Genomic DNA, 24,534 nt, shown 5'->3' with positions numbered 1-24,534 from the left:
TAGGAATAAAGCTCTAATTAGAGATGGGCCTGAAGTGAAAAACTTCGATCTGGGTCTGTATTTCAAAGATCTCAAATTTCTCCTGCATCTCGGATTTTGAGTCAGACTATTCTTTTGTTTGGATGCAAAACACAGTGTTGCAATTCTTTTAGAGTAAATCAATGTCGGAAAATTCTGGGAAAATAAACAAAAACCAACCAACCAACCAACAACAACAAAACACCAGTTTTAAGAGTGTAGTATGCCATAGGGGGGTAATCTAAAATATGGGACATGGAAGGCTGTTCTAAGCCATAAGGAGTAGGTAGATGAGAAAACAGGGAAGCCATTTTATAGGTGGGGAAACTGAGGCATGGAAAGGTCATGTTATTCCTCCAAAGTCTCACAGATAGTCAGTGATAGAGCTGCGAATAATACCCATAGCTCCTGGCCATCTGAACCCGTAATTTACAATCTAGCTCACATGCACTCTACTAATGTGCACATTCTAGTAAAACTTCAAACAGGCAGCAATTGCGTTTCCTGTTTGGCAGCCATTGCAAAGGATCATGGGGAAATTTCAAAAATGACCATAATTAATTAGCATAAACAAATGGCACCTCAACTAAACCTTTCAACCTGTAGCCATCATTGGCCAAAGTGGGATTAGATTGTTTGTTACCCAAGTAGCATTGCTATGTTTGCATCTAATTTTATTACGGCACCCAAATGCCAACACAAAGGATGCAGAATAAATATGTATATAAGAAAATAAAACCACAAGATAAATGGGATTGTGTTTGGCAGATCCTGTTGTTTTTTGCTGTCTCAACTGATTGATGGATACTCTAACCTAGACTCTGTTCTCTGCAGGCTGTATTATGGACAAACAGAACCACTGAAGTGTCTGGATCACATATGCTGTTTTTTTAAATGGTTTAATGATTAAAAAAATTGTTGAGAAAATAAAATCACTGTGTGCATTGGAATGTTATAGGACATCTCTAGCCAATTCAAATTAGTTTTTATTGATTTCTCTTGTGTTAGATATTTGCTGGAAGTGGGTAAATCACAATAGCTTCGATTCACATAGGATTCAAGCAAAAATGAGGAGTCCTTGTGGTACCTTAGAGACTAACAAATTTATTTGGGCATAAGGTTTCATGGGCTAAATAAATTTGTTAGTTTCTAAGGTGCTACAAGGACTCATTATTTTTGCTGATACAGACTAACATGGCTACCACTCTGAAACATAGGAGTCACGAACATTCAAAAGACACCTTCATGAAACACATTTATGTATCAGGGTAACCTCAAATTGGCATTTGTAGTAAGTTCTAAAACCGGACTGTATCTATACAAATTGCTTACAGATCCCTGGCAGAATAACAGAGCATTCCCTGTGCTGGAGGAAGGGCTATTCTAATTGTTTGGGGGGAATTCTGGCCAATAGCTTTCTTTCCTCTGTTTATGGGTGGGCCCAACAAGTAAGTTGAACATGCCAGAAAAGTAGTGGATTCTTTGAAAACAACCACAGAGAGAATGAGAATCTAGTGAAAAGCTAAGACTAGAAAGGGACTTGAGCTCAGGGCCACTCAGAGGATTCACGGGGCCTGGGGCAAAGCAATTTTGGGGGCCCCATCCATAAAAAAAAGTTGCAATACTATAGAACACTATAATCTCGTGGGGGCACCTGTGGGGCCCGGGGCAAATTGCCCCACTTCCCCCCCACCCCCCGGCAGCCCTGCTAGAGCTTAAGCTCCAAAGGGAATCTATTACCGGCCTCTGACTCCAGAATTATCAGCACGATTCTGGGCAGAAGCAAAGGTGGGGACCAGTAATTGTTTTGAGTACCAACTGACAGTTCCATGCTTCGAGACATCATCATTATCAAGAATCCAGGTTAATAAAGCAGGCAGCAATCAACATCCAGGGTTTAAAGAATCCAGGACAGGACAACTCAACTCAGATATTTTGCACCTGAAACAAGGATCCAGCAGAAACCATTGAGAAAGGATTATTTCCAAGTGACTTTGAGTAACTTAATTCCATCTGAATTATAAAACTGGGGAAAAAGGAAAAATCTGTTTATTTTACCTGTGATTTGTTAGAATATTTGCTGTGCAATATTAGTCCTGGTAGTTACAGAGATGGGATGAAATGTATCAAAATGGTTGCAAGCTAAGTATTTGTGTGGGCATTCAGTGTTTACTAAATCTTGGATATATTTGCAGCATCTATATATCTGTAAGTGTATGTGCTCCAGTTGAGTTGAGATTTATGATGGTTGATATCAGTGCTCTGAGCAGGGATATTCAACAAAAAAAATGCTTTTTATCTCATGGGAATACCCAGGACAATATTGGGATTCTCATCCTCTTGTGAATAGTGACCCTACCTTTAGTGACTCACAAGTGCTCCAGTCCTAAATAGCCACCCAGAATCCCTTCTGCAATTTTACACAGCACTTCAAAGAGTGCAGTGGGAATTGGTGCAAAGGTTTACTGGGGTGTCTTTGGCAAAAGTCTTCTCCTCTGCAGTTCCTTATTATTAGAGTCCCCTCCTCACCTAACTTCAGCCAAACTCCCATTCTCTCCAGTGGAAATGCTATACAAAATAAAGTTGTATGGTATTAACTGAGGAGCACACCACTGCTAGTAACTGAATAAATACACTTTGCAGCAGATGTCTAACACAAGAGAGATCAATAAAAACAAAACTGGATTGGCTAGAGATGTCTCATAGCATTCCAATGCACGTTAGTGGTTTCATTTTTTCTGTCTACCCCTGTCATAAGCATAAATCCCAATTCTGAACCTTAGCGTCCAAAATGTGGGTGCCTAGCATAAACCCTCCAAGCTTAATTACCAGCTTGGATCTGATAGCGCTGCCACCAGACAGGAATTACAGTGCCTGTCTCACTCTGGTCTCCCCAAAACCTTCCCTGGGGGACCCCAAGACTCAGATGCCCTGAGTCTACAACAAAGGGAAATAACCCCCTCCCCTTGTCTCCTCTTTATTTCCTCCCCGGCTTCCCCTCCCTGGATGGCCCTGGACGATCACCCTATTTCAATTCCTTGAAATGCAAAACAGAGAGATCCAGTTTCTTTCACCCTCAGTCAGAGTCCCTGCAAAGGTAAGCTTTGCAACTCTGACACAAAGAGATTTCCCCCTCCCAGTCTTTCCCTGAGAGAGACCGTAACCCTGGCACAGAGATTCCTATCCCCCTGAGCCTCAACTAGAAAAGAAAATCCAACAAGTTTTAAAAAGAAAGCTTTATATAAAAAGAAAGAAAAAGACATAAAAATGGTCTCTGTATCAAGGTTGACAATATACAGGGTCAATTGCTTAAAAGAAAAATGAATAAACAGCCTTATCCAAAAAGATATACAATTTAAAACATTCCAGCAAACTACACACATGTAAATACAAAAACAATATAAAAACCTATTGTCTTCTACCTTTTGTACTTACACTTGGAAACAGAAGATTAGAAAAGTCTGGAGATAGAAATCACTCTCATAGCCGAGAGCAACACAGCAGAGACACAGACAAAGGACACACACCCAAAAATTCCCTCCCTGAGTTTTTAAAAATCCGGTTTCCTGATTGGTCCTCTGGTCAGGTGTGTGGTTCCCTTTGTTAACCCTTTACAGGTAAAGGAAACATTAACCCTTAGCTATCTGTTTATGACAACCCCAAATATGGGTTGTATGTATTAGATTCATGATTTCAAGACTAGAAGGGATCTGTCTGCTGGGTCATCTTCTACTCTACAATGGCCCCTCAAGTACAGGAGTTATATCTACCTCGCCTGAGGCTTTGGTGTGATATCTCAGAGCTGGTGCCAGAATCTCAAAATGTTCAGGGCTGCAACTTTGGAGAAAACACTGACTATGGTAAAGGAGGAGGAGGAAGAGGTAGCCTGCAAAGGCAGTCTGCAAAAAGGACAGTTCTTGCCCTAGTCTAGTCTGGCATCACTTAAAGATAAGGAATATATTATTTTCCTGATTTAAAAAAAAATCCAAAGTATTTCATTTATTTCAATTTATTTTTGGTCATTTGCCAAAGAGAAAATTTTGGGGTTGAGTGGTAAATCTCAAGCTTTTCACTTTCCTCACTGTAGGCAAATATAGCAGGAATGTACCACTATTGCAAGGCTAGCCTTTCTTGGTAGGTCTTATGATTTCACTGGCATGGGACCAATTCATCTCTCTCCACACTTCTGGGTTCCCTATACACCCTGTTTACATATAACATTCTTGATGACCCAGCCACTTCCTGTGTGTCTGCTCGAGGTGTGTTCACACTGTCTTGCACTTTGGACTCAGCAAACCTAATTTAAATTGGTCTGTCTGTTTGAGGTCTATGTGCCTCTCTCTATAGTATCAGGTTGGCTCTAATAATCCTTTTAAATGGGCTGCTGGGAAATCAGGAGATAAACCTAAAGAATCAGAGGAGTAGCCGTGTTAGTCTGTATCCACAAAAATGAGGAGTCCGGTGGCACCATAAAGACTAACAGATTTATTAGGGCATAAGCTTTAGTGAGTAAAAACCCACTTCTTCAGATGCAAGCACAACATTACAAGTGGATGAGGGCAGCAAGCGAACTGAGTATCTGCCACGCAGACCTCAATGGGATGATGGATGGGAAATCGGTGATTTAACCCACATGGGACCTGTGCTATGCATAGTGGGTTGAGTATGTGTAACCCACACACCTTCTGAATGTGGTGTTCTGTTGCATCTAGTGGCACCAAGACCACTTAGAGAGAGACTTAAATGAGTCTGCGCTACAGCATTAGTTAACAGCCAGTTGGCTTTTAGCTCATGTGGTAGAGGCAGCACTAAGCTCCAGAAGTCCCCGGTTCAATCCTGCCTGCCGATGACCAGGGTCTGTTGGCATTACATATGCATATGTGACAGAGAGCCCCTGGAAATACAGTGCACTATGCAGCTGCATAGATCACCTAAGCTTCCTTAAAGCCACCTTTATTCTAGCTATGGAGCAATAATGTCCTGGGTTAAGCAGATCTGTCTGGTGTCCTGCAGGGCTAAGCTGAGGATAGGGAAAAAAAGCTGATGATCCATTATCTAATTGTGATATAAATGCATAGTGCCATGCTGGGTTGTTGTTTTTTTGGCTCCCTTCTTAACAGCAGGGCCCCTAAGCCTTCTTCACTAAGTGTTAAATTTTCTTTCGTTTACATGGAGAAATTGTGCATTTGATGACCTCCATTGACCCCAACACCTTCTCTGCACCCTCTTGGCTTGTGTGTTGGGTGTTTTTTTTATGTATTTAGGGTTGTTACCTAACCAGGTTTTCCCATGATTGTCCCTTTTTTGAGGTAGCTGTCCTGTGAAATCTGTAGGGGTGCTCAATACACACTGCCTGCTGTCCAGTTTTTTGGCCTCAGCATCCAGGGCCGGCTCCAGGCCCCAGCATGCCAAGGTCACCGGGAGAGCGGCAGGCAGGCAGCCTTCGGTGGCATGCCTGAGGAGGGTCGGCTGGTCCCGTGGCTGCGGTGGACCTCCTGCAGGCATGCCTGCAGAGGGTCCACTGATCTCGCGGCCACCGAAGCTACGGGACCAGTGGACCCTCTGCAGGCATGCCTGCGGGAGGTCCACCGCAGCCGCAGGACCGGCGACCGGCAGAGCGCCCCCTACAGCATGCTGCCGTATTTGGGGCGGCGAAATGCCTGGAGCCGCCTCTGTCAGCATCATCCTAAATGTCCTGTTGTTTTGTATCTTAGAGGTGGAATCATTATGTGTATTAGATGGCATGGCCTCTGTGCCATGGGCCATAAACATTTATGGGACTGAAAAATAACAATTATGCCTCTGCTTTAGATCGAAGCATTTAACTGCTATTAATAAGGCTCTTTGGGACGGCAACTGCCCTGGCTTCTGCCCCTGGTGAGTACACTGGCCCCTAGGAGTTTTGCAGTGGATGGGTGAATAAACCAGCAATTGCTGGCTGATGGGGTGATAAATGTCCTTCCAAAAGGATGGAAGGGTGGCAGAATGGGTGGGCTTTTGGCCACTGGCAACTAAGTTCCTGCCACCCTACGCTCATTTAGACCAGACCCATACAATGTGCCGGGCGATAGAACCTGCAGAAGCAATTTGAGTCCCAATACCGCCTCATTCTAGCACCTTGGGACCCCACCCCAGCACTGCATAGGGCCCTAGAGGCAGAAAAGACTCCCTCTGCCTTGTATATGGCCCCTCTCAACAGGCCTGCGGAGTCTGATCACTCCTCCCCCTCCCCAGACAATGGCCTGGGGCAATCGGATGATGCGTGCCCCTCCCCAACACACAATGGTTCCTTCCTATTCCTTCCCTGCAGGACACACCCACACCCCTCCGTTCCGAGCAGGTGGTGTCGCCCTCCCTCTTCGCCGGTTGAGTACGCCGCTTCTCTTCCACCCCCTTCCCAACCCCTCGCCCTCTGATTGGCTGTGGCGGGTGGGGCCCCGCGACCAATCCGCGGCGGCCGCTCGTGGCCGCGTCGCTGGGCAGAACAAAACAAAAACAAACAGGGCAGCGAAGGGGGCAGAACGAGGCAGGCAGCGGCTGTGGGGAGCGGAGCCGCGGGGACGGGGGAGCCCCGGGACTGCTGCCTACGGTAATGGGAACTCCGCCTTCTCGCTCGCGGCTCCAAGGAGTCCCTCTCCGGGGGAAGCGGGGTCTTTTCCTATTGGGAAGCCCTCTCAGATGGGGCGGGGATTGCGGGGTCCTCGCCCCTCTCCAGAAGCCTCCTCAGGGGAAGTTCGGGATCCGTCCCCGGAAGTCTCTGAGGCGAGGGGTGTGTGTGTGGGGCGGGGGGGTGTTCTGGGCTCCACGCCCCTTCTGGCCGGGTGGGCGTGTGGGGTCCTTTCCAGATCTCCTCAGGCTTGTTCACGGTCCCCCCGTCGGTTCAGGAGCCCCCCCCCCGGAGGGAGGAATAGTGGGGGTGGTGTGGGGGCCTTTGCTCCCCTCAGCAGGGAGGGGGTGGTGTGGGGTCTGCTCCCTGCTCTGTCCCCCAGCAGGAGGGATGATGGTGGGGTGGGGGCTTTCCCCTCCGCTACCCTGTTTATTTCAGGGTCTTAACCCCGCGCCCCCCCGCGCCCCCCGCTTTCTGACTCCCAGTTAAAGACACCTCCTCAGAAGCAATGCCCTTAGTGGTCTTCATCATAGAAGATAAGGGTTGGAAGAGACCTCAGGAGGGCATCTAGTCCAAAGCAGGACCAATCCCCAACTAAATTATCCCAGCCAGGGCTTTGTCCTAAAGATACAGGTTGCTGCCATCTGTGGGGAAGGAGTGATCCCCAACCCCTCTGCTCCCTGGCCCAGTCTGACTGGATGAGGATGCAGTGACAGGCCTGCTGCTTCCAAACAGCTCTAGGATTGAATTGGTTACTGGGGACGAGGGGAGCCTGGTTTAGCTCTTTACAGGAGAGCTGTTGGTTACCCCTCGTACTGTAAAGTCACTTTCATTTCTTGTAAAGACTGAGCTGGCTGCGGCACCTTTAAAAACAAAACAAAGTAGCCACATCTGTATGAAAACCACTTCCGCTGTTATTCCTAATACTTTAAAGTGTGCTCTTTAAGACTTGTGTTAAAGGTGGAGTGGTGTATGTTTAGCTGTAACAGGTCTTTTTTGAATAAGTAATATTTTAGGCTGTTTATACACTCTTTCCTATATAACTAGCATCTAGTATTTATATAGAGCATTCTGTGCTATAAAAGTGTATGTATGTGTAAACCTCAGATGGAAATGGATCTTTTTACGGTGCTGCAGTGAGCACATGGCCACAAAAAAATTCTACTGTAACACTATGTTTTCACAAGTCCGCAACCTTGAAATGTTCATATTTCAGGCTGGAAGTTTTCATACTTGTTCTCTGCTGAAAGGGAGGAAAAAATGCCGTGACGTTTAAGCAACATTTCTTTTGTTGTTTTTAAATGTGACTTCAGCCATTTTGCTGCAGTTTAAAAACGTATGACATTAATGATTAGGCCCTTTTGCTTGAAGTTGGGGAAGGGGGAAATTGCCATATCAAGCATACTCAAAGAAATTTTAAAATCTAGAGATTTTTAGAGTTTTCTGAAATCTTGTTCCTTATCTAACATCACTGCAAATTCTTGGCCAGGGACACATTGGGGTATGTTTGCTTATGTTAACCTACTAGTGGGACCGCTTGGATGCAGGGGATCATGAGATAAGTACCCGGCTGATGGGTGCGGTTTAAACACCTACATAAATAGAAGTGTCTCATTTAAATAGTCACAACTGAATGATCCAGAAAAGCTCCTTGCCTATCAGAGACCAGCGAAAATAATGGACTTGAGGAAAAAAACAAGACATCACCTCCCTCCAAAACAAAACCTTCCAGGATCCTATGGTTTTTGGAGTCTTTGCAGCACTTTACAATGTTCTGTAAAAGCAACAAAGAGTCCTGTGGCACCTTATAGACTGACAGACGTTTTGGAGCATGAGCTTTTGTGGGTGAATATCCACTTCGTCGAATGCATGTAGTGGAATAATGTTCTGCAAATTCTTAAGTTTGAGCTTTTTTTGTTTTTTGCTTTTTTTTTTTTTTAAAAGTCCCCCTGTTGTCTTGTCTGCCTGTAGTTTGTGAGCTCTCTGGGGCAGAGACTGTTGTGGTTTTTTGGGATTTTTTTTTTTGTTTTCATACAGTCAAGCACAGTGAATACCTGGTCCCTGATTGAACTTCATTGGTGCTACCATAACATAAATAACCGAACTAGACAACTGTGTCAGTTGCCTTTCCAAGGAGGTTTTACAAGCCCAGTCCTTGAGTCCTCTAACATGTTGGCTATCTGGCCTGAGGAAGGGACACAGCGAGTAAGCCAGTTTGATTTCAGATACATCAATCAGGAATGACCCTGGAAGTGAGGAAAATTGTGCCATTTGGATCCAGGGTTCATGACTGTAGTACCTAAATCTTCTCTGGGTGCTGAGACGTCATCTCTTCCATTGTTGGACTGTTACTGTTGCTGCGGATGATTTGGGCTTTTAAGGAACTTATCTTTGTTGATATTGGAAGTTACCCATATAACAAGAAACAAGGTACCGAGCAGGTATCTGCTGATGTGTTGGTACTGGATACTCCTCTGTTCTGCCGGAAGAAGCCAATGTAGGTACTTTCTCAGTGCAGGACTCTTACTTGGCTCTAAGGAAGTCAGTACCACAGTGAGAGGCTGTAGGGCCATCTTCAGCAGTCTCGTAAGCCTTGAGCAAGTCTTCATTTTGAGAATGTTTTGGGACTGCCCTCAAACATAAATTAATATGTTGGAATTTTCGGCTTTACTCTGCAGGGCTAAGGTGGCATCAATCTCAGGAGTATGATTATGCAGGAGTAACCCTCTTGAACCACATAGTAGTTTTAAATAATAGGTCATTACCTTAGTACTTACATAATGTTGGTATGCATTACTTTGGTCATATTGACAACTCTGCACTACAGATCTTGTCTCTAAAGGCTCCATGAACTTATGGTGTGTCCGTGAGTGTTAACAATTTAATGTTCAACCTGTTTTGTTTTCTTACATGTGTTTACAGTAATTAAAGTGACCCTGGAAAAACAGAGCCAACAGCAAGAGGCTATCTTTTGTCTTAATAGTCATATCTGCTTAGTCTGCTGGTCAAAACCAAGTATCATTGCAATGGAACAGAGAGCTGTGGAAGTGGGACCTGGATTTTATTTCACATCATTGAAATTACTTATTTTTATCCCAGAATATATTTTGTTATTGAGGATTACACAAAGGATGAAGAAAAAAAAACAAGCTTTAAGTATCTGAGTTTGAATGCCAATAATTCTAAAAATATTTAACTTTTTGTTGAACGTATTAACAGTCAATGAAGGTACACATTCTTCCTCTATTATTGTGGCTTACCCAGATGTATGATCCATGTGGTACCCCCCTCTCCCCTCTGACATCCCTCAAAAATCAATTTTGTGGCTGTAACCTCACTAAAAAAGAAAGTTAAGTATCTGCTTGCATGGTAGAGGGAAGTAGTAATACAAGTAAGTATTTTTATCATTGATCAGTGGGGACAGGTAACATTTCAAAGCATGATAGCACAACTTGCATGTAAAAGTACAAATACAGAGTCAGCTGAGAGGGGTATTTCAATTAAGTAATTGGACTAAGATATGAAAGATGTGGGTTGAATTTCCAGCTCTGCCACAGACTTCCTTGGCAACTAATTTAATCTCTCTCTGCCTTAATTCCCCATCTATAAAATCGAGAAAATAATACTTACTTTTACCATGTGTTTGTCTTGTATATTCAGCTGAGGCAGTGTGGTCTAGTTCAGTGGTTCTTGACGTTTTTTCATTTGCAGGCCCCTAAAAAATTTCAAATGGAGGTGCAGACCTTTTTGGAAATCTTAGGCATGGTTTGCAGACCCCCCCAGGGATATGCAGAGAACAGGCTGAGAACCACTGGTCTAGTTAGTAGAACTCTGGACTGGGATTCAGGAGATATGGGTTCTGCCAGTGGCCTGCTGGGTGACTTTGGGCAAGTGACTTCGTCTCTGTGCCTCAGTCACTCTCTCTGTAAAATGAAGGTAATGATGCTGATCTCCTTTGCAAAGCCCTTTGAGATTTGCTTAAAAAAAATTAACACCAAGTTTGAGTGTATATATGTACAGTATATATACTTATGCTCTGGTTTTGCTGTGAGGCACAAAAGCTCTGATTCTGTGAATATGTGTGTGTAATTTTGAAAACTTTTTTTAACATGACAAATTATTCTTGACAATATGAAGCTTTAGAAAATTAGTTTGAGCAAAACAGGAGCACATCATCTTGTGTCTAGACTGGCCTGTATTTATGACACAATGATACCAATATGCTCTTTTTACAGATTTTCAGATCTTATCCTGTAGTAGATGAATAATAAAGGTTTTTAGTTAGGAGATGTGAGGTAGTCCTGAAACTGATGTTGAATACTAGCATTACCAAGTTTAAGCAAGCCCCTTTAACCATACTGATCAAAAAAAACCCAACCGGGTATAGAAGGATAGTGAAGGTAGCTATTAAAAATAAAAATATTTAACAAATGGAAGAAAGGGGGAAGTTGATAGTAATTGGATTGGAATTGTAGAAAATTTGTAAGAGATGCAAAGGGACACAAGGAAAAATCTATGGTGAGCAGTGTTAAGCACAGTAATTATATATTTAGATTTTATTAGGAACAAAAAGAATCCTGACAATTGTATTGGTCCATTACTAGGTGGAAATGCTATAATTGGCAATAATAATGCAGAAAAGGCAGAAATGTTTAATAAATATGAATTCTGTATTTGGGGAGAAAACACATGATGCGGTCTCATCATATGTTGATGATAACTCTTTCTTTCCATTCTGCTAGTTTCTCTGGACGATATTAAGCAGAAGCTACTAAAGTTACACATTTTAAAATCAGCAGGTCCAAATAATGTGCATCTGAGAGTTTTAAGAGCTGTCTGAGGAGCTCACTGGATCATTAATGTAGATTCTCAATAAGTCTTGGAACACTGAGGAGTTCCAGAAGACTGTAAGAAAGCTAATGTTGTGCTAGTTTTTAAAAATGGTAAACAGGATGACCCTGGCAATTTATCAGTCTGTCAGCCTGACATCAGTCTCGGGCAAGATACAGAGCAGTTTATATGGGATTCAGTTAATCAAGAATTGAAGGAGAGTAACGGAAACCAACATGGGTTTATGGAAGATAGTTTGACAGGATTTAACTGGATACCATCTTTTTAATGATTACTAGTTTGATTGATTAAAGATAATAGTGTTGACATATTTAGATTTCTATAAGGTGTTTGGCTTGGTGACATTTTGAGTAAAAAACTAGAATGATATAAAATTAACATGTCACACCTTAACTGGATTAAAAAATGTCTGATAGGTCTCAATGTAATTATAAATGGGGGATCATCATTGAGCAGGTGGGTTTCCAGTGGGGCCCTGCAGGGATCATTTTTTTGGCCCTACGGTATTTAATGTATCAGTGACGTGGATGAAAACAAAGTCATCACTGATAAAGTTTGCAGCTTACTGCAAAATTTGTGGAGCATTAAATTATGAAGAGGACAGGTCACTGATTTCTGAGTGATCTGGATTTCTTGCTAAACTTGGTGCAAGCAAACAATGCGATTTAATACTGCTAAATATATATGTAACCCTTCTGCCCCTCTGAGTTGGCAGCAACAAGGGCCAGGTTCAGTATCCAGGGGTTCCATTTCAATAACACCATGCATAACCAGCTCGAGCCCCCACCCAGTGACCTGGGACACTTACATACCACACCCTCCTGGGCGCCCCTAGGAGGCAATACTTCACACCTCGCTCAGCAGGCACGGAGTCTGAGTTGATAGCAAATCGTTTTTTAATCTATATTATATTCCATTAAAAACGTTGGGGCTGGTAAGGAGCTATCAAATGCGCATCCCATTGGAGAAACACCAACAACACGATGAGTTTTTAACACACAAACCATAACCACCCCCCAAGTACATTTTGGCAATGTCCTGCTTCCCCTTAAGGGTCTTAAGTCCTGATCCTTCCAAAGTCAACAACCCAAAAGTTCTCTGTCAATGCCACCCCGAATTCAAGAGTCTTATCTTGTAGAGCTTGGTCCCTCCCCTAGCCTGCGTGTGGAAAGGGGCACTCTATGTGGTACCAGGAGCCAACTGCCCTGCCTCTCCGTGGGTTCTGCTTCCGCCTTCTCAATGAATTGCTCCGCCTTAGCATGCCGCTCCACTCATGTCTCCGGGCCGTCTCACAACTGCTCCACATCCAACCAGCACGTCTGAGCTGCCTCCAGTTGTCCCTGCAAACTGTCTTGCTCTGCTTGCTCTGTGGGCTGCTCCAACACGCCCCACAGCTACTCGCTCTGCCGCCGCTCGCTGCCACCAAGCTTGTCTCCGTCTGTCCACTCCAGCCGATCCCCACAAACTGCATCCATCCACCAGCTGCTCTGTTCCACAGATATAGCTTCAGGCTTGCCCACTAGTTAGCACAGTACTCAGTGCTCCCAGTTCAGTAATTAGTCTCTTTTTGATTTCAGACATAGTAGGGACGAGCCAAAGTAGCTAGTGCACCATTAGCCCCAAAGTGCAGTTCAGCTCGAGCACCATGTAGCTAGAGGTCTCTAAGGGAATCAAAAACAACTCTGACATTCCACGATGAGGAGGAAGGAGTGCACTGCTGGAATTGCTTTGCGACTCAGCAAGGGATCCTGCACCACCAGGTCACACATCCTTTGTTTCCCCAACCTCATCTCCCTTTCACTGGTTTGCGAACCCAACTGCTCGCTTGTCTAGCATGCCACCCAAACTGAGGTTGATAGTCATTCTCTGTCCACAAGGCCGTCCCCAGCTTGGCAGTCAATGGATGGGTAGGCTTGCCTATGCAATATTTGAGATTCACTTTCGGACATTCTTTCACCACTTTCCATAATTCACCACCAGATGTTCAGGGATACAGCTCATCCTGACTGCTTAACATTATACATATAGACCAAAGAATTGCCTAACTCTACAGGATGGTGGATCGATTACCTGGGAAAGCAGTGATTCTTAAAAGTGCTCTCTCTCAACCTCCCCCTGTGACTCTGTGGCAAAAAAAGCAATGTTGATCCTGGGATGCTGAAAGGGGGACTGAGAGGTTATTTTACCTCCTATACTGACACGGGGATTGACCGTTACTAGCCAGGATGCGTGCTCACAATTAGAGGATGTTTGATCAACTTGTAGAGGCTGCAGAGAAAAACAAGAATGAATACAGATTAGAAAATATGCCTTATAGTGGATAGAGGAAGGAGCTCATCTGTTTAGTTTAATGAAGAGGAAAATTAATGGAGTGACATGATTATCGTGTAAGTACTGTGTGGGGGTACAAATATTTTCTAATGCCTTCTTCCATCTAACTGAAAAAGGTCTATACAAGCCAAAAGTTTGGAAATTTATATTAAGACTTCGCCAGGATTTACGTACAGACCATATTTAGTATTATTATATTGGTCCACACCCTGACATATAATTATGTCAACCTAACCCCCATGTAGACAGAGCTATATCACATGGAGGCGTTCTCCTCGTCAACTAGCTACTTGCCTCTCAGAGAGGTGTGCCTGACTTAGCTTACTGTATAGGCTATAGTGCCAACAAGTCCTCAGACTGAAAATAAATGCTTCCTGGCAGTTGGACATTTAGGATGATACATTCTGCCAAGTTTCCTTTTCTCTTATTTATCAAAATAGATGTGTAAGGAAATCATACAATATCCCCAGCTTCAGCAAAAAAAGTTTCGCATTGCCTGCAAGTACTCTACCCAGCCCTGAACGGGTACAAAATATACAAAAATCTCTGCAATACGCTTATATTCCTTTAACATAAAGATGTCCTATTATGATAATGCAAACCTTTTAAGTTCATCATTCACAACGAATTCCCAACGAATCCATACTCAGTGAATTCTACTATACCATTAGTTTTTCTTCACATAAACTCAACTTTTAGCTCAGATGTAGCAAAATACTTAACCATGTGATAGCTCAAAGCATTGAAGTAGTCACTGACTTCAGTAGGAATAGTCTGTAACTCAGCAGTTTTCTGGATGCAGGCCCCCTCAGTTCGAGAACAGCTTCTATGGGGAGAAAATAGATGCATCTTGGGACCACTGGCTAGCAGCAGTTCTGAGAAAAGGACTGGGATTACAGTGGACGAGAAGCTGGCATATGATCAGCAGTGTCGCTTTGTTTGCAGAGGCCAAGGATATTGGGTCTGAATTAGAGGAGCACTGCCGGCACGGATCGAGAAGACGTTATTATTCCCCTCTATTCGGTTTGGTGCAGGCCGCACCCTGAGTTTGTGGTCAGTTTGGTCCGCCGCTACAGAGGGGATGTGGACAAATTGGAGAGACTCCAGCAGAGGCAACGAAAAGATGATTAGGGCTGGGGCACATGACTTACGAGGAGAGGCGTGGGGAACTGGGCGTTATGTGTCTGCAGAAGGGAAGAGTGAAGCGGGGATTTGATGAGGCAGCCTTCAATACCTGAAGAGGTTTCCCAAAGATGATGGATCTTAAACTGTTCTCGTGTAGCACTGACAGAACAAAGCAATGGTCTCAAGTTGCAGTGGGGTACGTCTAGGTTGGATATTAGGAAACACTATTTCACTAGGAGGGTGGTAAAGCACTGGAATGGGTTACCAAGGGAGGTGATGGAATCTCCATCCTTAGAGATTTTTAAAGCCCGGCTTGACAAAGCCCTGGCTGGGATGATTTAGTTGGTGTTGGTCCTGCTTTGAGCAGGGGATTGGACTAAATGATCTCCTGAGGTATCTTCCAACCCTAATATTCTATGTAAATATTCAATAGTGTAGGTAATTAACCACTGGAGTAGTTTACCAAGGGTCCTGGTGGATTCTCCATCACTGGTAATTTTTAAATGAAGACTGCAGGTTTTACTAAAACATATACGGTTCTAGGAATGTTTTTGAGAAGTTCTGTTGCCTGTGTTTTACAGGAAGTCAGATTAGATGGTCACAGTGGTCCCTTCTGGCCTTGGAATTAAAGTTAATATTTAGTCAGGAGGTGTAAATTTTACCCATCTCTAGACTGACAGCAGGGCTATCCCTACCCATACACAAAGTACACAGCAGCGTAGGGGCACCAAATTTCCTGGTGCCTTGCACAGCTGCGTGCTGCTCCAGCCCCGCCTCTTCCTGCCCCTACTCTGCTCCAGCCCTGCCCCCACTCCACCTCTTCCCCAAAGCCCCTGTCCCGCCCCTGCTCCACCCCAGTGCTGCCTCCATTCCCCTGAGGACTGCATCGGGGCTGGGCCTGCACTTACCGGCGGTGGGAAATGCAGCAACCTGGCCCTAGCCGCACTGCCAGTAAGTGCTGGGGGGCGGTTCCTCCCTGCCCCCCAAACCAGCCCTGCTCACAGGGGGGCTGTGTAGGGTCCCAGAATAGTTAGGGGTGGCCCTGACTGACAGTACAGTCTCCTGATTAGTGTGAATATGTGAGCAGTAAAGCTGAGGTGTGCTGGTACCCGTGTCATGTTTATAGTCTAAGATGGAGTTCTGAACCTGAGGGTCATAACCCCCCAAGGAATATTACAGACAAGTGTCCTTTCAAATTTTCTAAATGGAAGGTGGTCTCAAGTAGATTTGTGGGAGGTCCTGTATGGGGAAAAAAGTCCTCCTCACTGGTGGTAGTTGTTATAATTACTTTTCCTAGCTCCCTAGTGTTCTATGTAGTCTCTTTTATAACTGTATTTTCCTTTTTGTTTTAAAGGAGAAACACATCTGTAATGGAACATTCTGCTAGGAAGAAGAAAATCAATGTCCTAAGATAGTCAGATGATCTTGATTCCCCTTCCTGAGTGAGTAGTACAAGAGAAGACTCTCTTAGCATAATAAGAGTGCTTCAGAACTGAATGATTGAGGTAATGCTGAAAGAAAGACTTGTAAATGAGGTATTGGATGGCATTGGGGAGAGAACATTGCCTTACTCAAGGTTAATTGTTTGAAATTGAGGTGTGACCTGAGAAAACTGGACTATACGCAGAAATCACTGTAAAAAGGCAAGTTTTGTACCTTCAACCACTGGTTATTCATCACTGTAGTCAATAAGTCTGTGCTAGGCAAGTGAACTAGAGGAGAAAAGTGGGGAGGGTTGATGTCACCTAATGTCACAAACTCGCCTCTCAACAACAGTGTTTGCAGGACTGCAACAGGTGGAAAGGGAAGAAGAGAAGAGCCATTGAAATCTCATGGGAGAACTACACATACCAATAACATTCACAAGATGACAAAGCAGCAGAGAGTCCTGTGGCACCTCATAGACTAACAGATGTCTTGGAGCACGAGCTTTCATGGGTGAATACCCACTTAGTCGGATGGGTATTCACCCACGAAAGCTAGTGCTCCAATACTTCTGTTAGTCTATAAGGTGCCACAGGACTCTTTGCTGCTTTCACAGATCCAGACTAACACGGCTACACTTCTGATACAAGATGACAAAGTGATTCATGAAAACTTTGCCGGTAAAAGTTTGTGGTAAATGGTATAGCCAATATGTCTTTGTGTAAGCCCACCTGATTCATTTGCATATTTTCTTACTGGCTGAAATATTTTTTTTTAAGAAAAGGGGAGATGCCATCTCTTTCAAAATCTCATTATTCAGCTGTTTATAGAGATGAATGGGAAGGGATGAGAGGAAAATAGCAGTAATCTCTCTAGAAAGAGACAACTTGTTCACCTTGGCCCCTAGGTAACAGAATACACAGAAGAAGGAGAGAGCAGAGTATTCATGAGAGAATACAGAGGTGAGAGCTTCTCAGGTGTATGTACTTCTGTAGACTAAATTTATATAGCCTATAAATCTGTGTTTGGGTGTAGGGGAGGCAGTGAATTAGGATGCATGGTAAGGGCTTGTCTAAACTAGAAAGTTGTAATGCTTTAACTATATTGGTATAGTTGAATCAGTACAACTCTCCTATTGTGGATGCATGTATGGTGTCATAAAGATGCTTTAAACCCACATAGATAGTCAGTCATATGTGGGAAGGGGACAGGGATGAAAGTAAAATACAGCTCTTACCGGTACAGGTCCCACTTTGCCCCAGATGGAAGGGACGGAAATAAGTTACATTTCTTACCATACAGTCCAAACACAAGCAACCTACCTCTCTTGCATACTTCATGGATCCCTCCCATTGCATGACTTAGATATAGAAAATAAAGCTACTATTACTACAACCAGTACTGTCTGTAATAAAACCTTTTCTGTTGGAATAAAACTGAAAACTCACTGGCATGTTTTTCTCCTTGTCCTTCCTCCTCCTCCAGCCAGGCTGCCCGACGTGACTAGGGTCCCCGTTTCCCTGATCCCCGCACTCAGCAGGGGCTCCCCTCTAGCTTGTAGCAGGGGACTGACTGAGGGAGAAGCCTCTCCAGGTAGCCTGCTGCCTGCATAAGAACAGTTTAAACTTAGCTGTTCACTCTAGGGTCTGAACCCTGGGATTCAGGGCTATTTCTGGCATCCTTGTTAATTTCACTCAGAGGTGGTGGTGGTGCGGGGGGGCGGGGTGACCAAAGCCAGGGCAGTTCTTTTTTGTCTCCTGGATGAGATGATCTGCAGTAATATAATACACAAAAAATACAATCAAAATCAGGAACCATTTCCAAGTTCAAATCTATGGGGCAGAAAAGAACTGCCCTGGCTTTGGTCACCCTCCCCCAACCCTGAGTGAAATTAAGAAGGATGCTAGAAATAGCCCTGAATCCCAGGGCTCAGACTGCAGAGTGAACAGCTAAGTTTAAACTGTTCCTATGCAGGCAGCAGGCTACCTGGGGAGGCTTCTCCCTCAGCCAGTCCCCCTGCTAGAAGCTAGAGGGGAGTCCCTGCTGAGTGGGAGGGTCGGGGGAACTCGGAGCCTAGCCGCATCAGGCAGCCTGGCTGGAGGAGGAGAGGGAGAGAAACAGCAAACAAATGTAACAGTGAGTTTTCCCTTTCCAAGCTTTTATTAGCTTTGAGTTTGAACTTCTTGTTATGCAGCCAAACAAGGTGAAAGTAAGCCGGTACTGAATGCTCCACTTACTTGCTGGTACACTACTGCCACTTTTTTTTTTTTTTTACCGGTACTTGGTACCGGCTTACTTTCACCTCTGGAAGGGAGATAACTATACTGATATGAGTCACCTTTCCATCGGCGTAACTGTGCCTGTACTAGGGTTTTTACCAGTATAACAACTACATTGCTCAGTTAAGGGTGTGATTGATTGGTTTAAATAAATCAAAGTATACTGGTAAAACTTAAGTGTAGATTTGACCTTTGTCTTGGTGTTACAGTTGTACACTGTTACCTGTGCTGTTTTATAAATGGTTCTCTCTATTACATTTTTCACCATCCCATGAATATTTTCACTAGTACTAGTAAGTTAATGCTAATTTTAAAAAAAATGCCAGTCTTAATACTTGAATTTGAGTGAAAATGATTGTTGACTAGGTAAAAGACTCCTAATGTTCTAATTCAGTCAGACTTTAGTCTGCTGGAAAAATCAAATATATTTCTGTATTCAATGTAATTGCATTTACTACCTCCTTTTTTTTTTTTTTTTTTAGACCTGAAAGGAAAGCATTAAGATTTCTGTTTACAGTCAGTTCAGTGGAAGTGCAGTTAAACAACTATGGAAGTAGAAAATGAGCAGATATATTATGTTAACTCAACAGGTATATAACATCTTTAGTTTTTATATTTAAACTATTGTTTAATTGACACTGGAATTTTTTATTTGTAAATTGTATTTTGGTGGCTTCTTTAAAGATCTTCATGACAAACTTGAAGAAATAATCAATTTAGAAACAGTTCTTCTAACTATATTACATTTGCTGCCTGATGTATTTCTTTTAAAATTGGAATAATTGCATGCAAATAAAATCTCTGTTCCTTAGGAATTCCTCTTTTCCTTCTGTTTGTTTGTTAACTAAAATACTAGATGATAATGACTTTGAAGTCATCATAATCTGATGTTTATTATTACTGTCACAGCAACTAGTTGTGATGTCACAAACCCAGGAATGACTTCAGGTCACAATTAAACAAGAGCAAATAAACTCCTTTGGGAGCAGAGATTTTTGCTCTCCTGTAACTGTCCCTAGGATTAAAAGCAGAGGAAACACATAATAAGAACATAACATAAGACTGGGAACTGGGTCAGACTAGTAGTCCATCTAGTCCAGTGTCCTGTCTTCTGACAGTGGCCAGATGCTGCAGAGGGAATTAACAGAACACTGTAAGTTATTGAGTAATCCATCCCCTGTCATCCAGTCCTGGCTTCTGGCAGTCTGAGGTTTAGGGACATTTAAAACATGAGATTGTGTTCCTGACCATATTGATTTATACCTATTGGTGGATCTGTCTTCTGTGAACTTACCTAATTCTTTTGTGAACCCAGTTGTATTTTTGGCCTTCACAACATCTCCTGGCAATGAGTTCCACAGGCTGACCATGTGGTGTGAAGAAGTACTTCCTTTCGTTTGTTTAAAACTTGCTGGTTATTAATTTCTTTGGGTGAGCCCTGGTTCTTGTATTATGTGAAGGGGTAAATAACACTTCTTCTTTAGTCACTTTCACCACACCATTCAGGATTTCGTAATCTTCTGTTATATTCCTTCTCAATAATCTCAGTCCCAGTCTTTTTAATTTCTCCTCCTATTACTCCTGAGGAAATTCTGCACCAAAAAATTAAAAATTCTGCACACAATATTTTAAAATTCTGCATAATTTATTTGTCAAAGTAACACAGTATAATTGCTCTAGTTTCATTATTTCAGTAATTTATTTCAAAATACATGTGAGTATGTCTATAACAATACAGACAATAAAAAAGATTCAGGAAATGTTTTTTGACAAATAGATTCCGTACTAGGCATATTAGTGCAGAAGTTTGAGTCAGGCACATGTGGCCTGGCACCCCCACCCATTCAGCCCCTGGCTCAGTGCTGTGTCCCCATTTCAGTCTCTCCCCCTGCTAGCCCTTCTGAACGCCAATGGATGACCCCCCAGCAGCTCTGTGTGCCCTGCTTGGTCTGTCCCTCCCCCGTGTCCTGTGCCGCCTAACCTGACCTCTGCTTCCTCCCTCTCTGTGGTTAGCTGCTCCGGTTTGTGAGCCAGCTTCCCTCTCTTGTGATGCCACAGCAACCCCTGGTGGGCGAAATGTGTAATTGCAGCCACTCTCTCTGGCAAAATGTATTTTCTGCGGGGGGCGGAAGAGAATCTGCAGGGAACATGAATTCTGCATGTGTGCAGTGGCGCACTATTCCCCCGGGAGTATCCTATGGAAGCAATTCTATTCCCATAATTGGTTTTGTTGCCATTTTCTGTACCTTTTCCATTTCCAATATATCTTTATTTGAGACAGGGCTACCAGAACTATTCGCAATATTCAAGGTGTGGGCGTATCATGGATTTATATTGTGACAACAATATTTCTTTGTCTTGTTATCTATCTCTTCCCTAATAGTTCCTACATTCTGTTAGCTTGACTGCCACTGAGCAGATGTTTTTGGAGAATTATACGCTATCACTCCAAGATCTTTGAGTAGTAACAGCAGATTTAGACCCCATCACTTTATATGTATAGTTGGGAGTATGTATTCCAATGTGCAGCACTTTACATTTATCAACATTGAATTTCATCTGCCATTTTGTTGCCTGGTCCCCTAGTTTTGTAAGATTCCTTGGTAACTCTTAGCTAAGTCCAAAGCTGACTGCAGTCTTGAGTAGCTTTGTACCATCTGCAAACTTTGCTATCTAACTGTTCTCCCTATATCCCTCATAACTTATGAATACACTGAACAGCACTGATCCCAGTACAAATCCTCAGGAGACTTCACTATTTATCCCTTTCCACTGTGGAAAAAAATGACCATTTATTCCCACCCTTTGTTTCTCGTCTTTTAAACAGTTACTGATCCACGACAGGACCTTCCCCTCTTATCCCATGACTGTTTACTTTGCTTAAGAGCCATTGGTGAGGGACCATCTCAAAGGCTTTCTGAAAGTCCAAGTACACTATATCCACTGGATCACTCTTGTCCTCCGCATGCTTGTTGACCCTCTCAGAGAATTGTAATCGACTGGAGAGGCATGATTCCCTTTTACAAAAGCCTCTGTATTGCTAAACTCATCCTGATCATAAACTTAATAGAAGATGAACTGGTTGTACTTGCTCAGTAAGTACTATGAGTCTCAGGCTCTCCTTTATACTAGAAAACTGGACTGACTTAACTAAATTAATGGCGTTAAACCCAATATAGGTGCACTTTGTGCACATTCATTTTTGCTTAAATTGCTTCGTATTATCAGTTTTAAGATAAATTTATAGAAGCCAAGGTTAAAGGTTTTAAGTGTTTCTACATTAGTGGTTGTATCAGTTTAACTAGATCAATTTCGCTAAACTGGTTCACTTCTTTATAATGGGTAAAGGCTTACAGTGAAACTATTCAAAAAAATCTTTTTTCTATTTGTACTTAAATATTTATTTAAAAAGTAAACACTTTTTAGAGAGAGAAACTTCTAGTTACTCTTCTCAAACTGCACTTAATGCATTTACCCCGCTCTGTAGTGGAGGGCAAAATGATAGAGCTTAAAACGTACTGGTAATTTGTGTATGGCCGAGTGCCAAAACTAATGCTTAATTGTTTAACATACTCTTAGTCTAATGAGGTGACATTCTCACTGTGGTCTAGTTCCTTACAGAATTATAAAGGTAAGCTGTTTGTGCACAGACGGGAAAAAGTATATTCTCAATAGCCTTTGTTCAAATTTCTTTTTAAATAGTCGCTTTGATGTTGATAGTGAGTTATGTAATGTTTCAGCATTGCAACAATGTGCTGTCCCTTTGAGGTTTAGGAGTACTTCTGAAAAGATTTCCATATTACTGATCTAGAGACTGAGACCAGAGTTGAATGACCAGGGTTGACTGTAGCGTCACTCTTGTCACGCTGCCTGGTATACAGCTAAGAGTGCCAATCTCAGGTCATATTGCCAAAATACAGGGCATGTACTCCAGACAGGTGGTATATTCTATCTCCAAACCAATAACAAATATATGCTTTCAAAATACTATACTAGTTATTATGAAGCCAGAGACAGGCCCTTTCAGGCATTCTAGCCCCTCAGGCGCCATCCAGACAACCAGATTTCTGTGTTAAATAACCATTAGAACTAGAAATCACATATATTAGGTTCTTCCAAATCCAAGGAGCCAGACACACTCCCCAGATCAACATGTACTTTCAGGATCTCACCAAATACTACACTGCAGCCAATCTTTAGTAACCTAACTAAACATTTAGTAATAAAAAAGAAGAGTTATTAAATGGTTAACATGAATCATATACATTACAGCTGATTTCAGAATATATAGATCAGGATAATAGAAGTGATGTTAAATCTGCCAGTTCGTAAAAAGTTTCTCTGGTGCCTCTCAAATATTGGGGTCCTCAGTCCATTGTTCAAAACTTTTTTGTTAAAAATCACAGTCCAGAGATGTGGAACAGGAAAGAGGCAAAGAAATGATGGCACACTCTCCAATTTATACCCCCAAGTCCATGTGCACGGAAAGTTACTATCTCAAGCATGGAGTCAGGGTTCATATGTTCTATGTGCCTTGCTGAGTCTTGAGGCATCCATTGTCTACATGCTCTCTGAGACATCCTCAGGAAGAGTTTGAATCTCTTTAATGGCCTATCGGTCATGGCTGGCAGGCTTTGATGTAAATCTGTCTTGGGCATGTTACCCAGGAACACATGTTTGAGATATAAACACGTAGCAAAGATTCATAACTTCATACACCATGATAATACATAAATATGAACAGGATAACAATGTTCAGCAGATCACAACTTCTCCAGTGATACCTTACAAGGCATACTTTGCACAAGATTTGCTGCAATTGTATAACAGTAGTTGCCACAATAGTAGAGGATCACCTTCTTTTTATACAGTCACAACTCTCCCTTCAATAGTAAAGACAAAACTAGCTCAGGGTAATTCTCATCTAGTCTCTTCCTGAGAAGCAAGAGAGCAGGGATTGTTGGGAAGAGTAGTTTTTTGGTGACTGAGTTGTAGACCTGGGCTGGGAAAGGACATTGTAGGAGATCAGGGTGTAAGTAAACCCACTCCTCCCCCCCCCCCTTAGTTTTATACAGTTCTGTTTTACTTTATAAAGATGTTGGGCAAACTTATATAAAGCCTAAGTTGGGGGAATATCTTTCATAGACAAGGGTCTTGTTTTTTTGTTTAGTTTGTTTCCAACATGAGAGGAACCATTTTTAAGTAAGTAATTAGTGGAAAAGGGTGACTTGCAGTTAAATGGTAATGCAGCCATTCCATTCTAACATTCAGATCTGGAAACACTAATATCGCAGCATGATTTAATTGATTCTTACAACAAACACTTGCATCAAGCGTTCTTCATTCTGAAATATGTAAATATATGAACTGTAGTTGTCTTTGACACCAGCAGATAGTTTGAAGTTGGAATTGCTTCATTACGGCGTTTTGTTCTCAATTACCATCCATAAAACTGTTTAGTTTTGAAAATATTTCAGTTCTTCTTCGAGTGCTTGCTCATATCCATTCCAGTTAGGTGTGCGCACGCCGCGTGCACGTTCATTGAAAGATTTTTACCCTAGCAACACTCGGTGGGTCGGCTGGACGCCCCCTGGAGTGGCGTCGCTATGGCGCCGGATATATACCCCTGCCGACCCAGCTGTCCTTCAGTTCATTCTTACCGCCCGTGTCGGTCGTTGAAACAGTGGAGCGCAGCTTAGCTGACCTCCATTTCCCTAGCTACTCCTAGTTTTCGTATATATAGTTATAATCCTTTTTATATATATATAATATACACATACTTCTGCGTTTTTTATTTACTAGCACAGTTAGTTTAGTAATAGTTAGCGGGGTTCAGGGAGTAGCCCCTTCCCCGCAACCGGTGCCGGAGCCCATGCCCGGCTCACCAGTTCTTAAACC

The 24,534-nt window shown here is 42.9% G+C and overlaps 1 protein-coding gene across 4 annotated transcripts in view; it reads left to right on the top strand.

The window, feature by feature from the left end:
• Positions 1–6,499: 6,499 nt before the first annotated feature.
• Positions 6,500–24,534, top strand: part of PDCD4 (programmed cell death 4) — a 41,256-nt gene continuing 23,221 nt past the window's right edge. The window contains exons 1-4 of one of the 4 annotated variants that reach the window (XM_032793525.2): positions 6,500–6,607; positions 16,287–16,437; positions 17,178–17,319; positions 19,119–19,226. In XM_032793525.2, the coding sequence (XP_032649416.1) occupies positions 19,184–19,226 (43 nt within the window). In that variant the 5' untranslated portion in view covers positions 6,500–6,607; positions 16,287–16,437; positions 17,178–17,319; positions 19,119–19,183. Of the gene's footprint in view, positions 6,608–16,286; positions 16,438–17,136; positions 17,335–19,118; positions 19,227–24,534 lie in introns of all 4 variants that reach the window. The other 3 variants (XM_032793527.2, XM_032793526.2, XM_032793528.2) reach the window with 3 other exon arrangements.

This window comes from Chelonoidis abingdonii, unplaced genomic scaffold (genome assembly GCF_003597395.2).
Source record: "Chelonoidis abingdonii isolate Lonesome George unplaced genomic scaffold, CheloAbing_2.0 scaffold0027, whole genome shotgun sequence".
NCBI lineage: Eukaryota > Metazoa > Chordata > Testudines > Testudinidae > Chelonoidis > Chelonoidis abingdonii.
This window is presented reverse-complemented; position numbering and strand designations above follow the sequence as displayed.